This window comes from Leopardus geoffroyi, chromosome B2, assembly GCF_018350155.1.
Source record: "Leopardus geoffroyi isolate Oge1 chromosome B2, O.geoffroyi_Oge1_pat1.0, whole genome shotgun sequence".
NCBI classification, from domain to species: domain Eukaryota; kingdom Metazoa; phylum Chordata; class Mammalia; order Carnivora; family Felidae; genus Leopardus; species Leopardus geoffroyi.
This window is the reverse complement of record NC_059332.1, coordinates 74,934,050-74,957,481: the sequence shown is the minus strand read 5'-3', so window position 1 is coordinate 74,957,481 and position 23,432 is coordinate 74,934,050. Positions and strand designations below refer to the sequence as shown.

General features: G+C 39.8%; 1 protein-coding gene across 3 annotated transcripts; it reads left to right on the top strand.

Annotated features, from left to right (window-relative positions):
- Position 1: 1 nt before the first annotated feature.
- Positions 2 to 23,056, top strand: PGM3 (phosphoglucomutase 3). Of its 3 annotated transcripts, XM_045498897.1 has the most exons (13): positions 2 to 137; positions 1,864 to 2,069; positions 3,482 to 3,666; positions 5,201 to 5,268; positions 10,420 to 10,553; positions 11,502 to 11,697; positions 14,133 to 14,290; positions 15,008 to 15,091; positions 17,529 to 17,627; positions 19,507 to 19,623; positions 20,306 to 20,428; positions 21,411 to 21,584; positions 22,644 to 23,056. In XM_045498897.1, the coding sequence occupies exons 2-13, from the start codon at positions 1,866 to 1,868 to the stop codon at positions 22,719 to 22,721; spliced, it is 1,620 nt and encodes a 539-aa protein (XP_045354853.1). In that variant the 5' UTR covers positions 2 to 137; positions 1,864 to 1,865; the 3' UTR covers positions 22,722 to 23,056. The 3 variants fall into 3 exon arrangements, with proteins under 3 accessions (XP_045354853.1, XP_045354851.1, XP_045354852.1); XM_045498895.1 differs by lacking the exon at positions 22,644 to 23,056 and having other exon boundaries at positions 21,411 to 22,632; XM_045498896.1 differs by lacking the exons at positions 2 to 137; positions 22,644 to 23,056 and adding an exon at positions 418 to 505 and having other exon boundaries at positions 21,411 to 22,632.
- The last annotated feature ends 376 nt before the right edge of the window (positions 23,057 to 23,432 follow it).

The window sequence follows — 23,432 nt, the reverse complement described above, 5'->3', positions numbered from 1 at the left end:
GGCTGGGGGGCGTGGCGGTGGGACGGAAGTCACGCAGGGCCACGTCTGCGGGTTCCGAGAGCTTCAGTTAGGTTGGAGGCGCCACGGCGGGGGAGCGGCTCGGTTAGGTGGAGGTGAGGGGGAGTCTCCAGCCAGAGGTGAGCGGGGGCCCTTAGGCTTGGCGGCGAGAAGGGGACTTCCCAGTCCGTAGGGGCTCGGCCTGCCGACGGTCTAGTGGGCCAGCTAGCGGGTTGACCCACGGACCGTGCGCCGGACACACCCGCCCAGGCACCTCCAGAGCGCCCGGAGGGTCTCGTGCCCCTGGGCATTCTGGTCCAGAGGCCTGGGGGGCAGTGCGGCGTGGCGGTGGGGGGGGGGGTGCTGAGGGTGAAACTAGGGGTTGAGAGCCGGAAAAAGTGCGGCGACTTGGGGGCTGGGAGGAAAGCGGAACAACCCAGGGGTTGATAATTGAATGAAGGGAAGGGGGATGCGCGCAACTTTTTTAGAGTGGTCGCCGTTTGGACCTGTAAGTACTTTCAAAAAAAAGAGGTTAGAGTGGAAGAGAGCCAAAGCATGAGACTCTTAAAAGCTGAGAACAAACTGAGGGTTGATGGGGGGTGGGAGGGAGGGGAAGGTGGGTGGTGGGTATTGAGGAGGGCACCTTTTGGGATGAGCACTGGGTGTTGTATGGAAACCAATTTGACAATAAACTTCATATACTGAAAAAAAAAAAAAAAAAAAAAAAAGCGTTCGCACCCTCGTTGAACGTAGTTTTAGGACCGAAAACGCATTGAAGGGTGGAAGCATTTGATCTTTTTTCTTTTTAAAAGACTTTCTGGATTTAACAGGACTGGTTTACGCCCTTATGAATAATCATGATATACTACCGAATGGTCAGTTTTTAACAAAATATATTCTTGCTTGTGTAAGAGATTTGATCACTTTGGACCAAACTAAATTAGCTTGCTGAATACCAGCTTGTTCCAGTTGGACAAAAGCAAAAATTTTCTACCATTTTCTTTAACTTTTGTTCATTGAAGCATCGAAGGACAGTAAAGCAAATGAGACAGGACTGCTGTTCATCTCTGGGCTAATTGGAAATGGGACTGACTGGGGAAGTGAATAGTATATACAGCTGAGGTTGGAAACCCCAAGTTTCACTTAAAACTGTAGTATCCCAGAGAAGGAAGTGCTAGTGGGCTCAGGGCCACTGTTTAAAATTAAAGGGAGAAAGAAGATGTTGCTACTGTCAGAGCTTAATTTAGAAGGGTGTCCTAGAAAAATCCACTGCAAGGTTTATTAGGAGGTCTGGGCAGTTTTGGAGAGGAAGCTGTTGCCCTTTGCTTTTCCTTTGGGAGTATGTCTCTGGTGTGGGAGGAATAACAAAAGAACCACACAGATTTTCCAGATATTTTGGATACGTAGTCCCAGTCCATTTGACATTGTGACCTTAGGCCTCAGTCTGTCACCAGCTACCCTTGTGTATTTATGTTATTTAACTGAGGTCCAGACTTAAGTTTCTCCGTTTATGAAATGAGATAATCTTTGAACTTGTAGAAGTCTATGAATCTATGTGTGGAATCTTCATTTTAGTTGAGAGTGGACCATTTAACATTTTCCCTGGGTCCAGGAATAGTCCTGGCGACAAAACGAGAGAGAAGTTGGAGGGATAGTCTGGTGCTATCTGCCCTCGAGTGGACAATACAATTTGGGGAGGATCTTCTAGGTAATGCCTATCACCAGGACTTATTCTGCCATTCTTTCTCAAACCTTCTTTGTGGGCATTCAGAATGAGGCAGCCCTCTTAGTTTATGGTGGCAGCTTTTAAAGCAAATGGTCCTTGTAACATTTCTCGTGCCTGAAAAATATTCCTTAATTTTGTAGACATGGATTTAGATGCTATTACAGAATACTCCGCATTACATCCCAAGCCCAGTGGACTCATTCTTCAATATGGGACTGCTGGCTTTCGAACGAAAGCAGAACATCTCGATCATGTCATGTTTCGCATGGGATTATTAGCTGTCCTGAGGTCAAAACAGACAAAATCTACAATAGGAGTCATGGTAACAGCATCACATAATCCTGAGGTAATGCTTTTCGTGCTCCGATAAAGCAAATCTTTATTTACAAGTACACATCTTAGTGTCTGAGCAGTTTGACCAAAAGTACAAATTAATTCTAGGAATGTTTGTGCTCCTTATGTGCCTTTGGGTTTGAAATGGCTTTTTCTTAATGAGTGGTCATTTAGCTCATGACTCCATAGAGGGTGTAGAGAGAATTAAATGAGACTCATTTCTTGGACTGTGTTCATATCAGAGAAATAACAGAATGTTCTTCCAAGTTAGTTGTACTGAGACAGTATCAGTAACAAAAAGTGTTACTTCTGTTAATGTAGTAGAGAGTAGAGAGATTGGAGGCAAGACAGGGAAGGGCAGACATTTGAAAAGATTCATTCAGAATGTCTTGAACATATTTAAGACTGGTTTTCTGTAGTTAGGGAATAGCTTCCTGTTCTGAATGAACAGCCAAACGGGTGGCTCCAGATACAAAAGTGAGCTTTGGGCAGGTTATTGATGAGGTCTAGTGGTTGTAGGGTTACGACAATTAAATTTTTTTCTCAAAGTATTCCTTTTGACATAGTCTAACTCTTCTGTATTGCCCATAGCCCACTAATACATGGTTTGAATAATATGCTTCTGTTTGGTGGCAAGGGCCTGAGATTTTTGCCTTTGTAGATAAATTTGCACCAAGTTTAAGTAGGTCTGTGAAGGATTATAACCTCCTCTTCCCTCCACACAGGAGGACACTGCTTGTCCAACTTGTAAACGTGGATCACTAGAAATGCATGTCTGAATGTCTAAATCACCATAATTGATTGACTTACGGGCTGAAGCCTATATTTATTGCTACTTCCAGAAGTACTTCTTAATACTGAGTTGTCTCCTTCAGTTGACAATCATTCTGAACTACAGTTTATTTCTTCCCAGAAATTTGAGCAGAACGGAATGGGGAGTCTGTTTTCAGCTTCTGTTACCCACCGGTTGACATACTGGCCAGTGTGTTCTTAGAGTACAGAGTCATAGTGGGGAGGAGCTCTCACTGCCCTCATTCTGCTCCATTTGCACCATGGTCATGTAATTGATGGTGAATGCACAGATGACAGCCCTTTAAAAAAGCTAGTGTAGCATAGTGGCTGTGGGCTTAAAACTAATACGGACTTGGTATTTTAATAGCAGCACTGACACTTATTAGCTATATGAACATAAGCAGATTTCTTGATTTGAATCCATTTTCTCAAAGTAAGACTGGAATAATAATAGGATTATTATTATTATAAGTATTATAAAATACTTAGTCCAGTGCCTGGTATTCTGTACTGGTCACTGGTGAAGTCGCTCAGCCATCAGTGTCTTTTTTAGGGGAAAACAGCTTGAGTTTACTTCCTCAACTCACCCTTGTGAATGCTTGCAGATGGCTTATTGTTTGTTTTTCTTTTAAGGAAGACAATGGGGTAAAATTGGTTGATCCTTTGGGTGAAATGTTAGCACCATCCTGGGAGGAACATGCTACCTGTTTGGCAAATGCTGAGGAACAAGATATGCCGAGAGTGTTGATGGACATCAGTGTGAAAGCAGCTGTGAATCTGCAACAAGATGCCTTCATAGTGATTGGTAGAGATACCAGGTGACCATCAGAGTTACTGGTGAAAGCAGCTTTGGGGACTCCACATAAGTGATTACATTAATGTTAGTGCCCATGATAAACTGAAAGAAGGAAGTAAAGTGGAACTGCCTCCTGCCCCTTTATTTCTATAGGTTTATTTTCTCCTGTAGAGTAAGAACACATTATAATAATATTTTTAGAGATTTACCTTATAATCTACATAATTGTTGGTTCATATATTTATATCATTTTTGCATGCTGGAGTTCACTGGAAACATTAACAATTTATTTCTACATACCGTATCCCCCAATCCCCCATCTGCAAGGGATACATTCCAGGACCTCCAGTGGATGCCTGAAACAATGGATAGTACCAAATTCTATATATACCATGTTTTTCCCTGTACATCCATAATTATGATAAAGATGAATTTATAAGTTAAACGCAGTAGGAGATCAAAATGAATAATAAAGTAGAACAGTTACAGCAACATACTGTAATAAAAGTTATGTGGATGTAGTCTCACTCTCAAAATATGTTAGTGTACTGTACTCTTTTCTTTCTTGTGATGCTATGTGATGATAAAATGCCCATGTGAGAGAGGATGTGAGGTGAATCATGTAGGCCCTGTGACATAGTGTTAGGCTACTGTTGACCTGATGATATGTTAGAAGGAGGGTCCTCTGCTTCTGGACTGCAGTTGACCCCAGATAACTGAAACCATGGCAAGTGAAACCATGGACAAGAGGGGACTATTTGTCATATTTGGCAGCTTTTGCTGTTCTTTACAAAAACATATTTTTGTAAAATGTTAGATTAAAAGTGTACTTTGAAACAGAAGCATTCTCTTTTATATAAGATCTTGTTTTGCCAGAGATTCTTTCTAAAGGAAATTTCCAGTCAGTGTCCTCATGGCTTAGACTGGTGTTTTATCTTTAATGTGTTACCAGCGAGACTTCCAAATACCATTGATTGTGGATTTATAGGTATCAGAAATAGCCTAGTGATTTATGTTCTGAAACAAATAATTATCCCCCAGGAAAGCCTTCCCCCATGTAATTGCCTCTTACCAATTAACTAGTTTACATGATGTATAACATTATTTTCTACAAGGCAGTTATATAATTATTTTCAGATTGATAATTTGTTCCGACTTTTCCAAATGAAAAACAGGTTGCATATCCTTGGTGGTTTACTCCCCTGTACTGCATAATGCACACTGTTTGCATTCAGTATTTATTGCTACTGTTCCTAGGTAATGTACATGTTGTTACAGTCAAACTTGACCACATATTTGGGGATGGTGTAATCAGTGTATTTTTATATCTGTTTTCTAAATTTGTTTAAAAACCAAACTCTTTCTGAGAAATGTATTGTGAAAGATTGCTGGAAAATGCTTATACTTTGCCTAAATCCTCTTTCCAGTGTTTTCAGACTTGACAGGTTTCTTATTATTCTGAAATATGTAGCACATAATTTCTGTATTTGCTTTCAGAATTTAGCAACTCTTGGTTTCAGGATGGGATGTGTTATTTTCTTCCTTTTCTTTTCTAGGCCCACCAGTGAGAAACTCTCACAGTCTGTAGTAGATGGTGTAACTATTTTAGAAGGTCAATTTCATGGTATGTAGCTATCTTGAGCTGTGAATTAAGTTAATCTTAAAAAAAAAGTTTTAAAAAGTTGTAAAAGTAGTAACATTTTAGAAAAGTTTGAAAACGTGGATAAAAAAAGGTTTTGAAAAATGAACTCCTAGGTATTAAGTACTAGTTTTTTAAATTTAGAAAATTCAATAATTTTTTTTCTTGGTGTGCATATTTTGGTTTACCTATAGGAGATTATATGTAAGAAATACTGATCTTAACTTCCTTTACTTTAGTAAATTTTCTGGTATGAAAACCTTTGAAGTTACTTAAAGATGTTCATTCTGGGGAGCTTCTGTCAGTATTCCCTAATAGCCGATCACATGTGGAATCAGCTGTTACATATCAAATCATGATGCAAAGTCGCTTTGGCCTACTTATCATGATTTAAGTTTTGACAGGTAGTTTTTCCTATAGAATTACATGCAGTACAATGGAGGCTTGAATCCTCTTCTCACATCATCTACCATGCATGCCCCTTGTGAATGCAGTGACTCCATTGTGCTTGGAGGTGAATTGCCCTAGTGTCTCCCTACTTTCTTATTTAAAAATATCTTCTCTTGACCTTTTCAACCTCCTTTCCAGCCCCTGTGTGCTCGTTTCTTCAGAGTAATTCCAAGAGCTTGCCTTGGCTTACTTCTCTGCTTTTCTAGTCATTACTTATCCTACCGCAGGCAAAGTCTCCATCCTGGCCCCTTCAGTGAAATGTCTCTCTCAACACTCATCTCAATTCTAATTGCCAGATTCAGTGGCTGTTAAAAAGTGGGAATTCTTGGGATGCCTGGGTGGCTCAGTCGGTTGGGCATCTGACTTTGGTTCAGATGATCTTGCGGTTCGTGGGTTTGAGCCCCTCGTCGGCCTCTGTGCTGGCAGCTCATAGCCTGGAGCCTGCTTTGGATTCTGTGTCTCCCTGTCCCTCTGCCCCTCCCCCACTTGCTCGCTCTCTCTTTCTCTCTCTCTCAAAAATAAATATTAAAAAAAAAATTATAAAGTGGGGATTCTTAGCCTGGGGCCCAGGGTTTCCTGGGAAGTGTTTGGTTAAGCTGCAGGGATCTGGTGACAGAGTGTTCTTGCTATAGTGTGCAGAGTGTTACCTGTACGTGCACTTTTTTAGGTAGAGGATTCTTTGCTTTTGTCAGATAGATGCTCAAAGGGATCTGTGACCTAAAAACTATTTCCAGAATTTATATTTTGAAGTTTTTATTTTAGTTGCTGTCTTGATAGCTCTCCACACTGTGACCTCCTCCTTTCTTTCTTTAAGATTCTACTTCCTTGGCCACTGTCCCTTATTGGTCTTCCGTTTGGGCCCTTTCTCTCAATTTGGGCATTGCATATTTCTTTCGTTCTGCTTGCTGAATGATCATCTTTACTGCCATAGCTCCAGCTGTGTGAAGCTTAATTCTTCACTTGTTAGTTCAAACATTTTTGATTGTGTGCTATGTACAATTCTCCAGTAGTCTGTTTCATGCCAATCACAGCTTATCATCAGAACCCCATTTTGCATCATGATGTGTGCATACGTACTTGTGTGTATAAGTGACACAAAAGCATCAATAAATAATACCTATACTGCATGACATGCATTCATCTGTTTTATTTAAAAAAAAAAACACAAAAATGTTGGTTGTATCTCACTAAGTGGGTTCCATGAGCCCAGTCTCAGGTCTGCAGTGGTCTGCCCTTACCCCAGATTCATCCTGCCTGAAACTATTGTGTGTACCATTCTCAGAATGGTTCACTTTTTCAGCACTGTCATTCTAGCTGTATAACACTTTTCTAATGTTTTAGTCTAGAAAAATTTGAGAGTAATTAAAAAAAAAATTTTTTTTTTTACCTTTCCCTCATTTCTGTCTTCAGCTTAGTGAAAGGTTAATGTAGTTGCTGCTTAGAGAGAACGGGGGAAGCTGGTAGAAGATAAGGTTGAGGAGGGAAGCAGGGGCCCTATCCTTTCAAGCCGTGTAGGTTGCGGTAAAGATTTGGGTTTTATTCCAAATGCACTGGAACTCCATTGAAGGATTTTGTGCATAGGAATATGATCACGTTTCCATTTTATGTCAGTCACTCTGGCTTTTATGTACAGAGAGACAGGAAGGTTGTAAGAAAGAAAAAGAGACTACTGTAGTTCATGTAAGAGGGATGATTGCGAGAGAAGTGGAGAAATTTGGTTAGTATTGACTTCAAAGGATTTTATGATACATAATGAGCTAGAGCTGTGAAGAATGGCTTGTAGGTTTCTGGGTTGATCAGTAGACTAGAAGAGTACATAAGAGTCATTGTTTCTTGATTAACTGTATATAATAGTCATTTGTTAAATGTTTATTTGGTCGTTTTGATATTGGTCATGAAATCCTTTTGTTCCATCTTTTGGTAAGTCTTTTGAAATAATCGTTTTCCTCTCCTTATACCCCTCTGTTAAGCTAGGTTAAGCGCTGATCCACTTTTTTGAGCTTCTCCACCTCTTTCCACCTGATCCTTACGTTAGAGCCATGGGTGCCTTCATGAAATACCATTTCCATTGTAGAACTGCAGGGTTCAGTAACTTTTAAATGATCTTTTGCCTCTAGTCTAAACTTTGTGCTTGACTTTGAAGATCTGTGTTGGATTTAGTTACAGAATATTCACTGGATACTGGTCCATCTCTGTTATTTTTTCTGTTTCTTATTCTTGGTACTTTTCTTGTGTGTTTAGCTATTTTTGACTATAAGCTGTTTGTTTTTCTTGGAAAATTATCTGTGGGACATTTTTGAGGTGTATGGTGAAGGCATATTTCTCTGGCAGAGTTTAGTTATTGCCTTTGCTGGGTGCCTGGGGGTGCGACTTGGCTGGTGGATGACAAGGTTCTTTGATGACAGAGTTCTTCTGGACCTCTGTGGTTACGTGAATTGGGGCTGGAAACCTGTGGGAGGCCTGTGCTTCTGGTGACAGCTCTTCAGGGATGGGTTATTTCCTGCTCTGCTTGGTGTCAAGACCACTCTTCTGGGAGTGGGTACTTGGGGCTGATTCACTTTGGACTCACCCTTGTTCTGAAGAGTAGTCCTTTGAGGCTTCAACTTCATGAGGGCCTGGCCTTCTACTGGGTGTCCTTCCTTTTTTTTTTTTAAACCTTTAATTATTATTTTTTTTTTTTTTAATTTTTTTTTTCTCAACGTTTATTTATTTTTGGGACAGAGAGAGACAGAGCATGAACGGGGGAGGGGCAGAGAGAGAGGGAGACACAGAATCGGAAACAGGCTCCAGGCTCTGAGCCGTCAGCCCAGAGCCCGACGCGGGGCTCGAACTCACGGACCGCGAGATCGTGACCTGGCTGAAGTCGGACGCTTAACCGACTGCGCCACCCAGGCGCCCCTAAACCTTTAATTATTATTGAGAGACAGAGACAGAGCATGAGCAGGGGAGGGGCAGAGAGAGGAGGAGACACAGAATCCAAAGCAGGCTCCAGGCTCTGAGCTGTCAGCACAGAGCCCGATGTGGGGCTCGAACTCTCAAACCATGAGATCATGACCTGAGCTGAAGTCTGACATTCAGTCAACTGAGCCACCCAGGGACCCGGTGTCCTTCTTAGGTCAACATGGACTTGTTTGTAGTGGAAGCAGTAAGTTAATTTCTGGTTTAGAGGAATGACCTTAAAGCAAAACTGACTTCCCATAGTTCAAATCTTGGAGTTCTTCCCTTCATAGAGATTTTGGTCTAATTTCCGCTTTAGCTCATTGGCACAGCAATGCTTTTTAAAAGATTTTTCTTTTATCTGGCATTTTTGGTGGTTTTTGGGAGGGTTCATCTGAATTACATAGTTTGCAGTATTATTCGAACTAGAACTCAATTATTATTTTTCTATATTCTATTTTTGTTACCTGTCCATATTAAATGATTTTTTTATTAATAGTAGTCATTCATATTTCTTTTAGAATTCAGTATGTGCCCAATGTGTGGGGATCCCCCCCCCCCAACATTACCAAACAACCAATTTAATTCTCTGACATTATCTACTTAGAAGTAGGGTCAGATCCCACAGGTTAAGGATACAGTGCCACATGACTCCCCATGCCCACTCTTTAGATGCCAGTCACGTAGGCTTCTGACAACCCCCTCCTTTGTTTTATTAATTTGCTAGAGTGCTCACAGAACTCAAGAGAAAAATTTTACTTACCAGATTACTGGTTTCTTATAAAGGATATAACTCAGGAACAGCCAGATGGATGAGATACGGCAAGGTATGTGGGAAGGGGCACGGAACTTCCATGCTCTGGCCAATCACTCTCCCCAGTCTCCACATGTTTCACCAACCCAAAAGCTTGTCCTTTTGGGTTTTTAATGGAGGCTTCATTACATGGGCACAATCAGTTAAGGGATTGACTGTTGATATTTGAATGCAATCTAGCCCCTCTTTTCTGCTCTGCCTGGATTGGCTAGGGGGACCAGGAATATGGGAGAGGTCTGAAAGTTCCAGCTCTCTAATCACATGATTGGTTCCCCTGGCAGCCAGCCCCATCTTTGGGTTCCCTTGGAGCCTTCCTTGTCTCATTAGCATAACAAAAGACAATTTCTACTCTCTTCACTTAGGAAGTCCATGGGTTTAGAAGCCCTGCTTAGAATGGAGACAAAGACCAAATCTCCAATTTTTTTTTAAGTTTATTTATTTTTGAGACAGAGAGAGCCCACACCCATGCACACACACACACACACACACACACACACGTGTGTGTGTGTGTGTGTGTGTGTGTGTGTGTGTGTGTGTGTTTAGAGGGAGGGAGGTGTGTGGGGAGGGCCAGAGAGAAAGAGGGAGAGACAGCTTCCCAACCAGGCTCTGGCTGTCGGTGTGGAGCCCCACTCGATCCCAGAAACCATGAGATCATGACCTGAGCTGAAATCAAGAGTCAGGTGCTCAACGATCTGAACCACCCAGGCACCCCTGTTTCTTATAAATCACAGTATCATAATGTGGCAGGCAGTTGTAATAACTTCAGTGGATATATTTATGCATATTTCTGGATAGTTTGAAAGTGTTTTTGTGTCCTCTGAGATGTTTTTATTTTGAAGATTTGTTGCTCTCAAATTCATATGGTATGAATCCATTTAAACATTTTTTTCTTTATTAAGAAATATGGTGAATTGCTTTTTGTATTTCTATGACAGATTACGGCTTGGTAACAACGCCCCAGCTGCACTACATGGTATACTGTCGAAATACCAGTGGCCAATATGGAGAGGCAACCCTAGAAGGTTACTACCAGAAACTCTCTAAGGCCTTTATGGAACTTACCAAACAGGTAAAAATCTCGTGAACATGGTTAGAGTTTAAGTAAATGAATAAAATAAGATCAATTCAACAATTTATCTTAAGTAGATAGCTCATCACTCCTCCTTTTTCCAAAAATGCAGTGTATTTCCTTTTCTTTTCTAGGGCTCCACAAGGCTTGGCCCTTGTGTCCTGCTATCTATTGGTATTTATTTGGCGAGGCACGTAGTACACGTAGTACATTCTGAGATCACGGTGGGGGAAAACCTGGTGGGGTTCTTAAGGTTACAGAAATATTTATTCAGATGAATTTGCTCTTAAGGTTAATGTTAGATGCTATTGGCATCATACTTGAGGTGTCTGCCATTGAGAAAGATTTTTCTCCTGTGTAGATTAGCTGCTTATACCTCGATGGGGTTTGCGGGGTGTAATTTAATCAACAAATATTGAATATATGTTGTTAACCAAAACAGAGCCCTTGTTCTTAAAGAATTTTTATTCTGAAGTGAGGGTGGGCCAGAGAGGAGACTGACAAAAAAACCCATACATGCCCAGTGGTGTTATGTGCTGTGAAGGGAATGGCAGGCATCATTCTGCTCATCCATCTGTATACTCATTCCCACATGCCTGTCATGTAATATCATGTAATGACATAATGTAATGTCATGTAATATAGGCTGTAGTATTATTTTGAAGGGTCCCTGCTTAATTGAGGCTAAATTCTAGTAAAGCTCCATTTCCTAAGGTATTCAGTCAGTGAAACTGTTCTAGTGTCAGTTTCCAAAAAGCTTTAAAGGCCTTTAAATTTCACTTTGGTTTTCTGCAATTTTCATCTGAATGCGTATACCCTTTTGTTTCCCAGGGTAAAATAAATGAGTAAACTGAAATAATAGAAGATGCTTACATATACCTATATGTGCTATATGTTTCGCTTTTTTGTAACTTGAAATTTTTCTTCCTTATGTCTTTTCCTTTTAAGACTTTGTGCAGCGAAGATGAATATAGATCACTTAAGGTTGACTGTGCAAATGGCATAGGGGCCCTGAAGCTGAAAGAAATGGAACACTACGTTTCCCGGGGGCTGTCAGTTCAGCTCTTCAATGACGGCACCAAAGGGAAACTCAATCATTTATGTGGGGCTGACTTTGTGAAAAGTCATCAGAAACCTCCACAGGGTATGTAGAAAATGTGTTTTTAGAGTTCTTTGAAGCCAGTCTTACTTAAGAGACAGAGGTGGCCAAGTGAGTTGAGTCATGCTGCTCGTCCTGGCACACCGCTTTAGACATCTGGACACTTTTCTTACTGTCCGTGCCATTCGAAACATGGTCTATGCCCCTTTGCCTATGAGTTACACGACTCCTACAGTGTGTAGGCAATGTCTGGGGGAGGGGTGGGGGGGAAGCAAAATCAGGAATTGGTGTTTTAAAGCAGTAGTTCTCAAACTTCAGTATGCATGAGAATCATCTGGAGGGCTTGTTAGCACACAGATTCCTGGGCTCTACTCTAGAGTTTCTGATTCTGTAGGTCTGGGTAGAATTTGGCTAGGAAAAAAATTTGTCTTTCTGTCAAGCACCCAGCCTTTGTTAATGTTGCTGGTCTGGGGACCACACTTTGAGAATCCTTGATCTAAAGGATAGCAATAGTGAGTAGCATTTTTCACCTTACCTGAGTTAGACACACTATGGAAAGGGAATGCAACTTGGCTTAATTATAACTGTCTGCAAAATCTGTTTTCTCCAGTTGGTATATTAGGAGGAAGACTGTAGTTGTACTAAGAGGTGGTCTATGTTTAGCTGCGTTGTAAATCCTGAATTGTTAGCGGGTGGGCCAAACTTGGCTTACGGATGTGTTTTGTTTGGTCTGCTGTGTGTGTGTGTATTGCATTATTTGTCGCCATTTAAACATTTCATGATTTTACTTAAATATTAGAAACGCTGGCTTCTCTTTTCCGATGTCAGAAAATGTCCATTCTCATGTGGCAATAATTGGCTGCAATAGAGCGGCTCCTGCGAACTTCAGACAGGACATGCATTCTTCAGAACTCCATAGACCTCATCCAGTTGTCTCTCTCCTTTACGTTATTCTGCCTCACTGTAGTACACGTTTACATTTTTAGTTCGTCAGCTAGTTTGAACTCCTTTTTGTTGAATTGCTTGTTTTTGTTGAATTGACAGTTTGGTTCTAGGTCCTGCATCTGTCCATCCATCTAAATACTGAGCTCTTCTCTCCCTTGCTCTAAGCACGGGTGGTGAGAACAAAGGCAAGCGAAATGTAGCTGAAAGTAAATCTTACAGCTTGCAGCGCACTGATAAAAACCTGAGACATGCAGAGTGTGACATACCTCAAGGGACTTATGGCTGCCTTAATGTTGATGTTTTATTAGAGACTAAAAGCAACCTTATCTTGACAATAGCCAGATCTCTGTCAACCTCGCTTTTAGCATATAGAAATGCCTTAGGAACTTATGTTATCTCTGTCCCCCGCCAACCTTAAAAGTATATAATCAGTCACTTCTCACAGTCCGAGCGCAGCTCTTTCTGCCTGTGGGTCCTGTCCCCTGCTATAAGAAAATCACCTTTTCGCACTGTAAATGCCTTAAGAATTCTTTCTTGACCGTTGTGCTTGGCGGCCCCGCATCACGGGGCTACAGAAAGAACAAAACCATAGGCCCTCACTTTTCCTGAAGCGTGTGTTATGCCTTGTAGTCAACCTTATATTCATATTCCTCATGAAAGCCTCATGTTGGATTTGTCCACCTGCTGCTCTCATGGCTAAGGAGCAGCAAAATCTTCTAAGTTTGATGTGACAGTTGCTGAGGTTTTAATAACCCTATGCAAATTACACTGGCCACGTATCTCTCACAGGTTACAATTCTTTCCTCTAACTTACCAATGTTTCTTGTTACTGATGGTGTGAACAAATAAAAATCACTTCTACCAGAGTTGAAGCACATAACTCATCCGTTGATTATTTTTTATATCTAAAGGGCATCACAGTACTAGGTAAATTGCATTCACAAATAGTCTGTAGCTTTCACCAAACTATGGGAACTTGTCTTACCAAACCAACGGGTTTATAAAACGGAATTTTACTTTATTTTATATTTTTTAAATCTTTATTTTTGAGAGCGAGAGTGCAAGCAGGGGAGGGGTAGAGAGAGGGAGATAACAGAATTCAAAGCAGAATCCAGGCTCTGAGCTGTCAGCACAGTGCCTGAGGCGGGGCTCGAACTCACAGACTGAGATCTTGGCCTGAGCTGAAGTCAGACGCTTAACTGACTGAGCCACCCAGGTGCCTCTGGAGTTTTATTTTAATATTATATCAAGTTTCAGCATAGAATTCTCCTTTTCCAGTTAGCTATGAAAGAATTTACCCTGTAAAAACTGCCAGTAAACCTGTATACTATTTAAAAATTAAGACATTGGTTTTTATTTGGAAGGATAATTTTAAGTACCTCTTGAAAAGTGATATGTGGAACACGTAAGGCCAGTTGTGATCATACTTTAGTGAAATATTTTTCCCTTGTAATTAATGTAAGAGAAAAAACTTTTTATATTGAGTTTTATCCCTATTTCTGTGACTGAAATGCATTTTAAATTCTGTGTGCTAGGAATGGAAATGAAGTCTAATGAAAGATGCTGTTCCTTTGATGGAGATGCAGACAGAATCGTTTATCACTACCTCGATATAGATGGTCACTTTCATCTCATAGATGGAGACAAGATAGCAACACTGATTAGCAGTTTCCTTAAAGAGCTCTTGTTGGAGGTATGGTGGGATGATTGACTGACTGCTCTTTAAAACAAGACTCACTGGTGACTAACATGTCTCAAAGGCACAATTTATACAAAGTTCCTTACATCTGTGGCCAGAAAATACAAGACGACACATGGTAATTTTAGTCATTTCACCATGGGGCACGGGTTTTCGAACCTGAAAGTAGCGCTCTTTTCTTCCTTATACTGGCAGAGTTTTATGATTCGAAGCTTTATGAAGATTTTGGTGTCTTCACAACTGACGCTTTAGTGAGCGTTCCATCATCACTCCCAAAGCTTTGAACAGAAGATTGCATCCTCTGAGAGATGTATTTACTATGTTATAATGTGGTTAGTAATGCGAGAGAGGTTTATTCTCCTTTGCTCTTTTGGAAACCTTAGGCCAGCTTTTAGTATAGCATGTAATGGGAAGTAGTTATTATAATGTGGAAAAAGCTATACTTTCAAAGAGTTCAGTAACTACTTTTATTTAAAATACTAGAGAGGTCAGGAAATCACAAGCTTCTTTTGGAAGGAATCCTTGTAGAATTTAAATAACGCTCAAAAGTATTTTAGCTTTTTTTTCTGGCATACATGTAAATTTTCATTTTAGGCATTTATTGCATAAACTGGTGATTTTGGCATCCTTTAGAACTCTCATTATATGTTTGCTTTTGTAGTTAGTGTTTTTACTTTTGATGGCAAGGCAGTTATCATTGTTTTTATCTAGATTGGAGAAAGTTTGAATATTGGTGTTGTACAAACTGCGTATGCAAATGGAAGTTCAACACGGTATCTTGAAGAAGTTATGAAGGTACTGAACCGTTTCCATTTTCTGGTAGCTTCTTAATAATTCTATCTTAAGATATTTCTGTGAGGAAAACAATGCGGTCATACAAGTGAACAGGTCACAGTACATGAAGCTGAGCTGTTGTCCATTTAAGGGTAAGATATTAAGATACGGGAAAAAATTGTCCCTGGTGCAAAAAGGGAAAGAGACTCCCTCCCCCCCCCCACCCCTTTTCTTATGAATGTAAATGTTTTCAAAGGCTAAGCAAATTTTATAGTTAAGGAGTGTTTTCCCTAAGGGTCTAGAATCCCCTCACTGAAATGTAAACTTCCAGGGAAAATAGCATCCTGTCTCCCAGGCTCCTGAGAGTTTAAGTTAGTTACAGCTTGGAATCAGCCACATATATTTACTTGTTACCCAGATATGAGAAGATTTATTATTCTTTTGGTAAGGACTAAACACCGATTGCCATCACAATTATCAGGTAAATTTAAAATAAGTGGTCCTGTAAAGTCTTCTTGAGAAGCAGGCCTATTCGGTAGACATAGGGACTATTGCTTTGGGATTTCACAGGCGGGGAGAGAGACTCAGCTACTCTTAATACAACAAGGAAAAGTGGGAGAGGGGGTTGGTGGATGGAACATTACTAAGGAATCTTCAGGAGTCAGGATTCCGACTGAACATACCTTACAGGACTCCTGTTGAAGACAGGCTGGGGTGGTTAGATACTACCTGGGGTATGGTATGGGGTGAGGACTCCGATCAGTTATGGAGGGTAGGAGATTCTTGCTGAGACTGGACTCTTCCAGACATGCAAGGATAGGACCTCTTTGGGATCACAGGAAAAGTTTGTTCAGGGATAGAATCTGTTACTAGTTACCTTCAGCTATATTATAAAAGGGTGAGATTTCTGTCTGTAGTTCTTAACAGATTTCCTGTGGTGTGCATCACAGTCTAGCTTGAGGTGTGTTCAGTAATCAAAACTGTTTTCTTACTCTTCTATAGGCAAGTTTTCTGGGTTGTTAGAGGAGGTTTTGTATCTGATTTTTTCCCCCCAACATCCCCCAGATGATTGACCATTCTCTGTACCCCATCACCTGCTCTAAGAGTTGGAGGGTCCATGGCCAAAATTATGTCTGTTTGCCTTTACTCTTTCTCACTAGCTAGTGTATTTTCCAACTTTTGCGCATTCCTTTTCAAATTCCTGCATTTTACTAGTTTTTGTTGCTTTTGCACTCTTTTTAAAGCAGGGGTGGCAAAGTCCAATTCTTGTAGAATCTGGATAAGTGAAGAGAAAAAGTACAGCAGGTGCATAAGGACTAGGAAGAGTGTGCCCAGACAGGCCAGCTGCTGTCACATTTAGTCAGATTCTTCAAGAAAAGCTGAAAATCTAAGTTTTTATGTGACTCTCCTTCCTACTACTTTTTAAGTCTTGACAGCTGATTAAAAATTTAGAAGAAATAGGCAAAATAAAACACATCTGGAAGCTGCTAGTTTGCGACATGATTTAAATATAAAGTTGCAGTAAACACACTCAAGGAACTCCATTGGTGCCCAGTTGCCCACCATTTATCAGGGATTCTCAGTATTTGGGTTATCGTTTTAGTATTTTCTGTGTTAACATTTTTATAGGTAATATATACCCTGTTTAAGAAACAAATACATCAGAAACTGTTACTCATCAACCCATTCTCCTATGGATGAATTAAATATTTTTAGCTCTAACCTTTCCCAAGGTCTTCTAAATCCAGTCAATGGCCAATCTTATTTGATCTTGATCTCTTTTGCGATTTGCCACTATCAGACTTATTAACCACTCTTCTCTCTCAGATCCATCCAAGGCTTAGGCTGCCCAGTGTTGCTAGTTCAACCATCGTAATTTCTTAATGGGATTAGTCCTAGAAACCTCCTAACCAATGTCTCTTAACCTTCTAAGCCACGGGTTAAAAAACTGGCCTGTGGACCAGATCCAGCCTGCCACATGTTTATGAATAGTTTTATTGGAACACAACCATGCTTATTTGTTTCTGTATTTTCTGTGATTGCTTTCACACTAGTGGCAGAAGTGAGCAGTTGTGAAAGAAATACGGCTGTAAACTTTGAAATATTTATTATATGTCCTTTTATAGTAAAGCTTGCAGACCTCTGTAAACCATTCTCCACATTGTAGCTAATGGAGCTTTCTACACAATTGGATCATGTCACTCCCCCACTTACAATCTTTCAATATTTTATCCGGGGATGCTCCTCTTTCTCGCCTTGCTTTTTCCCTTGGTTGTGTATTTCTATAGTTGCCTTCTCTCTCCCATACTAACACTTACCACTTGGTAATTTAATTGCGTGTCTTCCTCACTAGATGGCTCCCGGTTTGTTCCCTGTTGTATCCTTAGGAGAGTAGGTATATAATATGTATTTGCCCATTGAATAACTGCTATTGTGTTTCTTTAAATATGTGTCATAGGTACCTGTCTATTGTACTAAAACTGGTGTAAAACATTTACATCACAAGGCTCAAGAGTTTGACATTGGAGTTTATTTTGAAGCAAATGGGCATGGCACAGTAAGTTCTCCTTAGTTAACAACCAGCTTTAGCTGGACTTTTTTTTTTTTTTTTTTTTTAATTTTTTTTTTCAACGTTTATTTATTTTTGGGACAGAGAGAGACAGAGCATGAACGGGGGAGGGGCAGAGAGAGAGGGAGACACAGAATCGGAAACAGGCTCCAGGCTCTGAGCCATCGGCCCAGAGCCCGACGCGGGGCTCGAACTCACCGACCGTGAGATCGTGACCTGGCTGAAGTCGGACGCTTAACCGACTGCGCCACCCAGGCGCCCCTAGCTGGACTTTTTTTTAATGATGGGAATTTTCTGAGTAGTAATACCTTATAATCGATTCCCACTTTGTTGAAATGATCAGTATGATAGTAGAGTAAGATTGGGTTTACTTAATATATTATGTGTGTTGAAACTGGTTTTCTTTTAGGTTGTTTATGATCTTTGAGTGTGAACAGATAATACAGTTTGTTCCTACAGGTTTTTTGTTTTTGTTTTTGTTTTCTTTTTTTTTGAGAGCACGAGCAGGGGAGGGGTAGAGGGAGAGAGAGAATCCCAAGCAGGCTCCACGCTCAGCATGAAGTACAAAGTGGGGCACTGTGAGATCATGATCTGAGCCAAAATCAGGAGTTGGATGCTTAACTGAGCCACCCAGGCACCCATTTTTAGTTTCTTTAAAAAAAAAAAAAAAAAAAAAAAAAAAAAGCAGTCTTAATTTTCTTACAAGCAGATTATCATTTAAAATCTTTTCTTTGAACTGGCCATAGGTAGTGAAAGGAAAGTTCAGTAGCTGTGGTAAATTGAGTGTAAATAGCAATAAGTATGTAAAATTTTTATGGTGCTTTTTGTAGGCAGAATATTTAAAGAATTTTTTGAGATATAGTTCACATGCCTTAAAATTCACCATTTTGAAGTGTACTAAGTGGTTTTTAGTATATTCATAAGGTTCAGACTTTTGTTTAAACGTTTTTATGCCACACCTCATTTCATAAATAGATTGGAGGTAGCCAACAGAAAAGATGTTACCTAGGTCAGATTATTTTCATTAATTCTGAACTGGCTTCTAGAGGCCTTGATCATAAGAAAAATAATAATTTCTCAGGAAATGCAGTTAAAATATAACTTCAGTGGTCTAATTAAGGCAGAGGTTGATAAATAATTTTAAAGGGTAGATAGTATTTTAGACTTTTGGCTCGTAAGGTCTCTGTTGCACCTGTCAGCTCTGCTGGTGTAAGATAAGGGAGTGTGTATGGCTGCGTTCCAGCAGAAATAGTGACCAGAGTGTAGTCTGGTTTACCAGCAAACATGTCATTTCATCAAGTGCTGACTGTAGTATTGAGCCACTCTGAAGTAACTAAACTCATGGGCAAAACATTTTAAAATGACAGGAATCTTGAGGAACATGATGTATATCATATACATGGTAGTATTTGCCATAATAAGATAAGTACAATGAACTCTTCTTTTATCTAGCTTATATCCTTTAAGTTTTTGCAAGAAAACTACTAGTTGTGCTGAATTCTGTATTCTTTCAAGTAAAATGGATGCAGATAGGCTTAAAGAACTGGTTGCACAGAACTAATTCAGCTGACAGAGGGGCAAACATAATATACTCATCATGTACATTTGCCTCTGTCAGAGTGGTATTTTCTTTGTAATCAGCTCTTTGTATTTTGCTAACCAGTTCTTTAATCCATGAAGGATTTTTCCCCCCAACTATTATCTTTTGGGTTCTGATGTGATCTTGTCAATTTCATACATTCTAAGGCTATCATTATTTTTCCCTTCAGTTTTTCCAGATTCATTCAGAGTTTCAAAAGTGGTTTAACTTGGATGACTGGGCACGAAGAGAATGTTTTACGATTGTGTGTTTATGCTTTCCTTGCAGGTACTGTTTAGTAAAGCTGCCGAAACAAAGATAAGACAACTCACAAAAGAATTAGAAGATGAGAAAAGGAAAGCTGCTGCTAAGATGCTCGAAAACGTTATTGACTTGTTCAACCAGGTCAGAGCTGGAGGGTGGCGGGCTCTTGGTTACTTTACCATTGTTCATAAGGTAGACAGAATAGTGTGTTGCATAAAAAAGTAGAAAAGTCCTGGCAGCTTCCTTGCCACAGTGGTATATACAGTTGAGATGGACACTGAAATGCAGTGACAGAACACTGATGTGCTTCCTTACCCCTGTATTTTATGATGAAAACTTGTAAGTATAATGAGTAGCTCACATCTAGATTCAAAACTCTGCTACTGAGTCTATGTATATGTGTCAAATCAGTGAGATTGGAGTCTATACAGTATGGCAGAGGAACCAAAGAGTAGGACCAGAAAAAGTGACAGAACTAGTATTTGAATATCTTGCAAGTAGTAAGGTACTTAACATACCTCAGTGTAATCCTTGCAGTAACCCAGGGAGAGGGGTTGTTATAATTCCCATTTTGTAAATGAAGAAACAAAGGGCTTGGAGCTAGTTATCCAGTCTTAATTTTATAGATAAGGAGGAAGAGTAAAGGCAAGTTTCTCAAGAGCTAGTTTCAGTATTCTTTGTATAACTCTTTGTGGTCTTCATTTCCCCCCACACTCTAGTTTAATAATCTGTGTGAGGGTGGGGAGGAAGCACAGGATACTGTGATTTGTTTTCTAAGAGCATTCATATCCAAGGGTACACTTTCTTTCATTGTGTCTTGTAGGCAGCTGGTGATGCTATTTCTGATATGCTGGTGATTGAGGCAATCTTGACGCTGAAGGACTTGACTATACAACAGTGGGATGCTCTTTATATGGATCTTCCAAACAGACAGATCAAAGTTAAGGTCTGAGCAATATTTTAAAATTACTTCTTTTCTGAAAATTAACTAAAATGTATTATCTCCAATCTCTATATAAAAAATATTCCGTGTGTCATGTTTCATTGTGTACATGTAGATATTATAGAAAATGCCTTATATCCTGTTTTCCCACATCTTAATCTTAACCAGTTGTTTGAGAAGTATTTAGTTTACCAACTTGAAAAAAGTGATACATGGTCTTTATAATAAAGATTTTATTGTGGAAAATTTAAAACAAATATAAATGTGGAGAGAACAAAAAAATGAAACCGCTGTGTTCTACAGATTTCAGCTATTGTCCTTCCCCATTCTCCATAGCCCCCATGTTATTTTGAAGCAATCCTGCTAGCCTATTATTGCAAGTGAAAATATTTCCTTTGAATTATTCTTGGGTCACGCAGAACTTCCTGGGGCTAGCTAGATGCTGAGAAGTAGGATCTTTGGGCTTAAATGGAGAGAAATTTTTTAAAGGCAGTTCATATAAATGCTCATTGATTTCTGTACAGCTTTATGCCAGTGTACATACTCACCAACAGGATTTGTGAAAGACAATTAGAGGTAGTAAAGCCCGAGGTCACAGAAGTGGCTACTGATTGGCGTATTTAGGAGATTTTTATCATGACCCTCTTACATTATAGGTTGCTGCTTTGTCAACAGTTTATAGAAACAGTTATTTGACCAGGGACTTAAAAATACAGTCCTTCCTGGCCACTATTGTAGTGGTAACTGTAAGACTGTGGAAATGTTGCCTGTTTTTGCTAAAGGCAACCTTTAAAGCTACAACTGAAATTAATAATCCTGATTTTGGCAGAAATAAAAATTATAAAATTTTAATGTAGTTGCACTCTGTGGTACAATAAGCTGAAATGTAGGTCTGTTACTGTTGAAATGGCCACAGTCTTTTGGTGGGAATTCTGTTGAACAGGTTAGGCTTATATAGTAACAGATATGAAATGCTTGTGCATAGGTTGCAGACAGGCAAGTTATTAGCACCACTGATGCTGAAAGACAAGTAGTTACACCTCCAGGACTACAGGAGGCAATCAATGACCTGGTGAAGAAATACAAGCTTTCCCGAGCTTTTGTCCGGCCTTCTGGTACGGAAGATGTAGTCCGAGTATATGCAGAAGCAGACTCGCAGGTAAGCTGGGATGGTTCTATTGAAAAAATATGCAGTGAGAGTCTGATACCATGGGTAGTGGGGGTTGTAGTAGGAGAGAAAAGAAAACTATTTCAATAGTGTTGCAGTCTCACTGTGATAATTGTTTATGGAGATTATTAGGTTCATATTAAGACTGTAAGAGTACTTTCATCAGTCGTTGAACAAAATTAGACCAACTTAGTTAATTTCCCCAAATATTTTTCTTTTTATTCCAGACTTCCTATTTCTAACCATGGCATGAATAATCAGTAGATACTTTGCCACGCATTAGTCTTCTGTGGCCTGAAGTGGATGATCCTTTTTTTAAAAACTCCTTTAAAAACATAATCCTGTTGCTTTATGAAAACAACAGGCTTTGAGGTACATGTCTAAGTTAACTGGTACCATCATCCAGGTTGATGGAAATTCATCTTTGTCTCTGGACTTTTGATTTGTTTTTCAAAATAATTTCCTTTAAACAGCCTTGCTCTGTGCCTCTGCTCTTTTCCTAACAGGGTCAAGACTTCACAGTCTCGATTTTTTAAACTTTGCCCTCTTCACACACTCTTTTACTCTTAAACCCTTGATCAGTGTTTGCACAGCTAAGGCAGTCTAGAGTGGGTTGAATAGGCACTCAGGAGGAGGCCCTTATAAGGGAGCTGGCAGCTTTTTGGCAGAAGCTTAGGCCATCCCAGAATATAGTGAATAGAAATTGCTGGTGGATGGGGAGAGGCCATCTGGGACTTTAATGGTTACTTACACTTAGGCCAATTGTGGCCGTACTTTTAAGGACTAGGTTTTATTGAATTTATTCAGAATTTTGGAATAACTAATTTTACAATTTGATTTGATTAACCAAGAACTCACCGGACTTGGAAGAATTTGAGTTTTCCATTTATTTAAGAATCTTGGAATTTGTTACTGAAAGGTGAAAAAAAAAGAAAAATTTTCATTTGAGTATGCTAGTGAGACAAAAAGTTCTCTTCCCTTCCCTCAGAGTTGTAAGTTACCTGATAGATGCTGTCTTTCTCCTCTAATCTCCTTTTGTGTCATTTTCAGGAAAATGCGGATAGCCTTGCACGTGCAGTCAGCTTGGCAGTATTTCAGCTGGCTGGAGGAGTTGGAGAAACACCCTAACCAGGTTTCTGAAGATAATTTTTATATTCATGACAAACTGGATTTTTAAGAACTTTTTACAAAATAATAGTACTGCCACTAATGTGACAGGTTCAGACACATTTGTAATCATGTTTACGATGCACCTTACTAGATTGTTTCTATATCTGATTGTTTTTCTTAAACACTACCACAACTATTATTTAGAAATAGAGAAACCTTTTACCTGTTAAAGTGAAACTTGAACCGAATTTCAGTCTCACTAATGTAAAGTGCTCGGGGCTTAATCATTACCTTTATAGTACATTCAGGGACAAATTCATGAGGGCTGCTGGAAAATTAAACCTTACTACCAACTCCTTGGAATGTCTTTTCCATTGCCATTACCTAACCGTGATCGTTATTTTGCAGGATTCACCATTGTTGATACGGAGGGGGAGGGTGGAAAAGACTTTACACAATCAATTTTTCCACAGCAAAATTTAGAATGATTCTTCGGTGACTTACCTCGTCACGTAACATCACCAGGAGTTCAGAGTGTGACATGGAGGTTGTGCATCTCTACTCTGTACTCAGGTTGAGATGCTCGTGCTACGTTTATATGAGGATGCATAGCCCAGGCTTCAGTTACTCTTTATTCCTCTTAGTGCAGGTATGTGGGAGAACACTAACTGTCATACTTTACACCAAGCCTCTGCCAGAGAAGCGCCACCATTCTGATACTGGAATGTG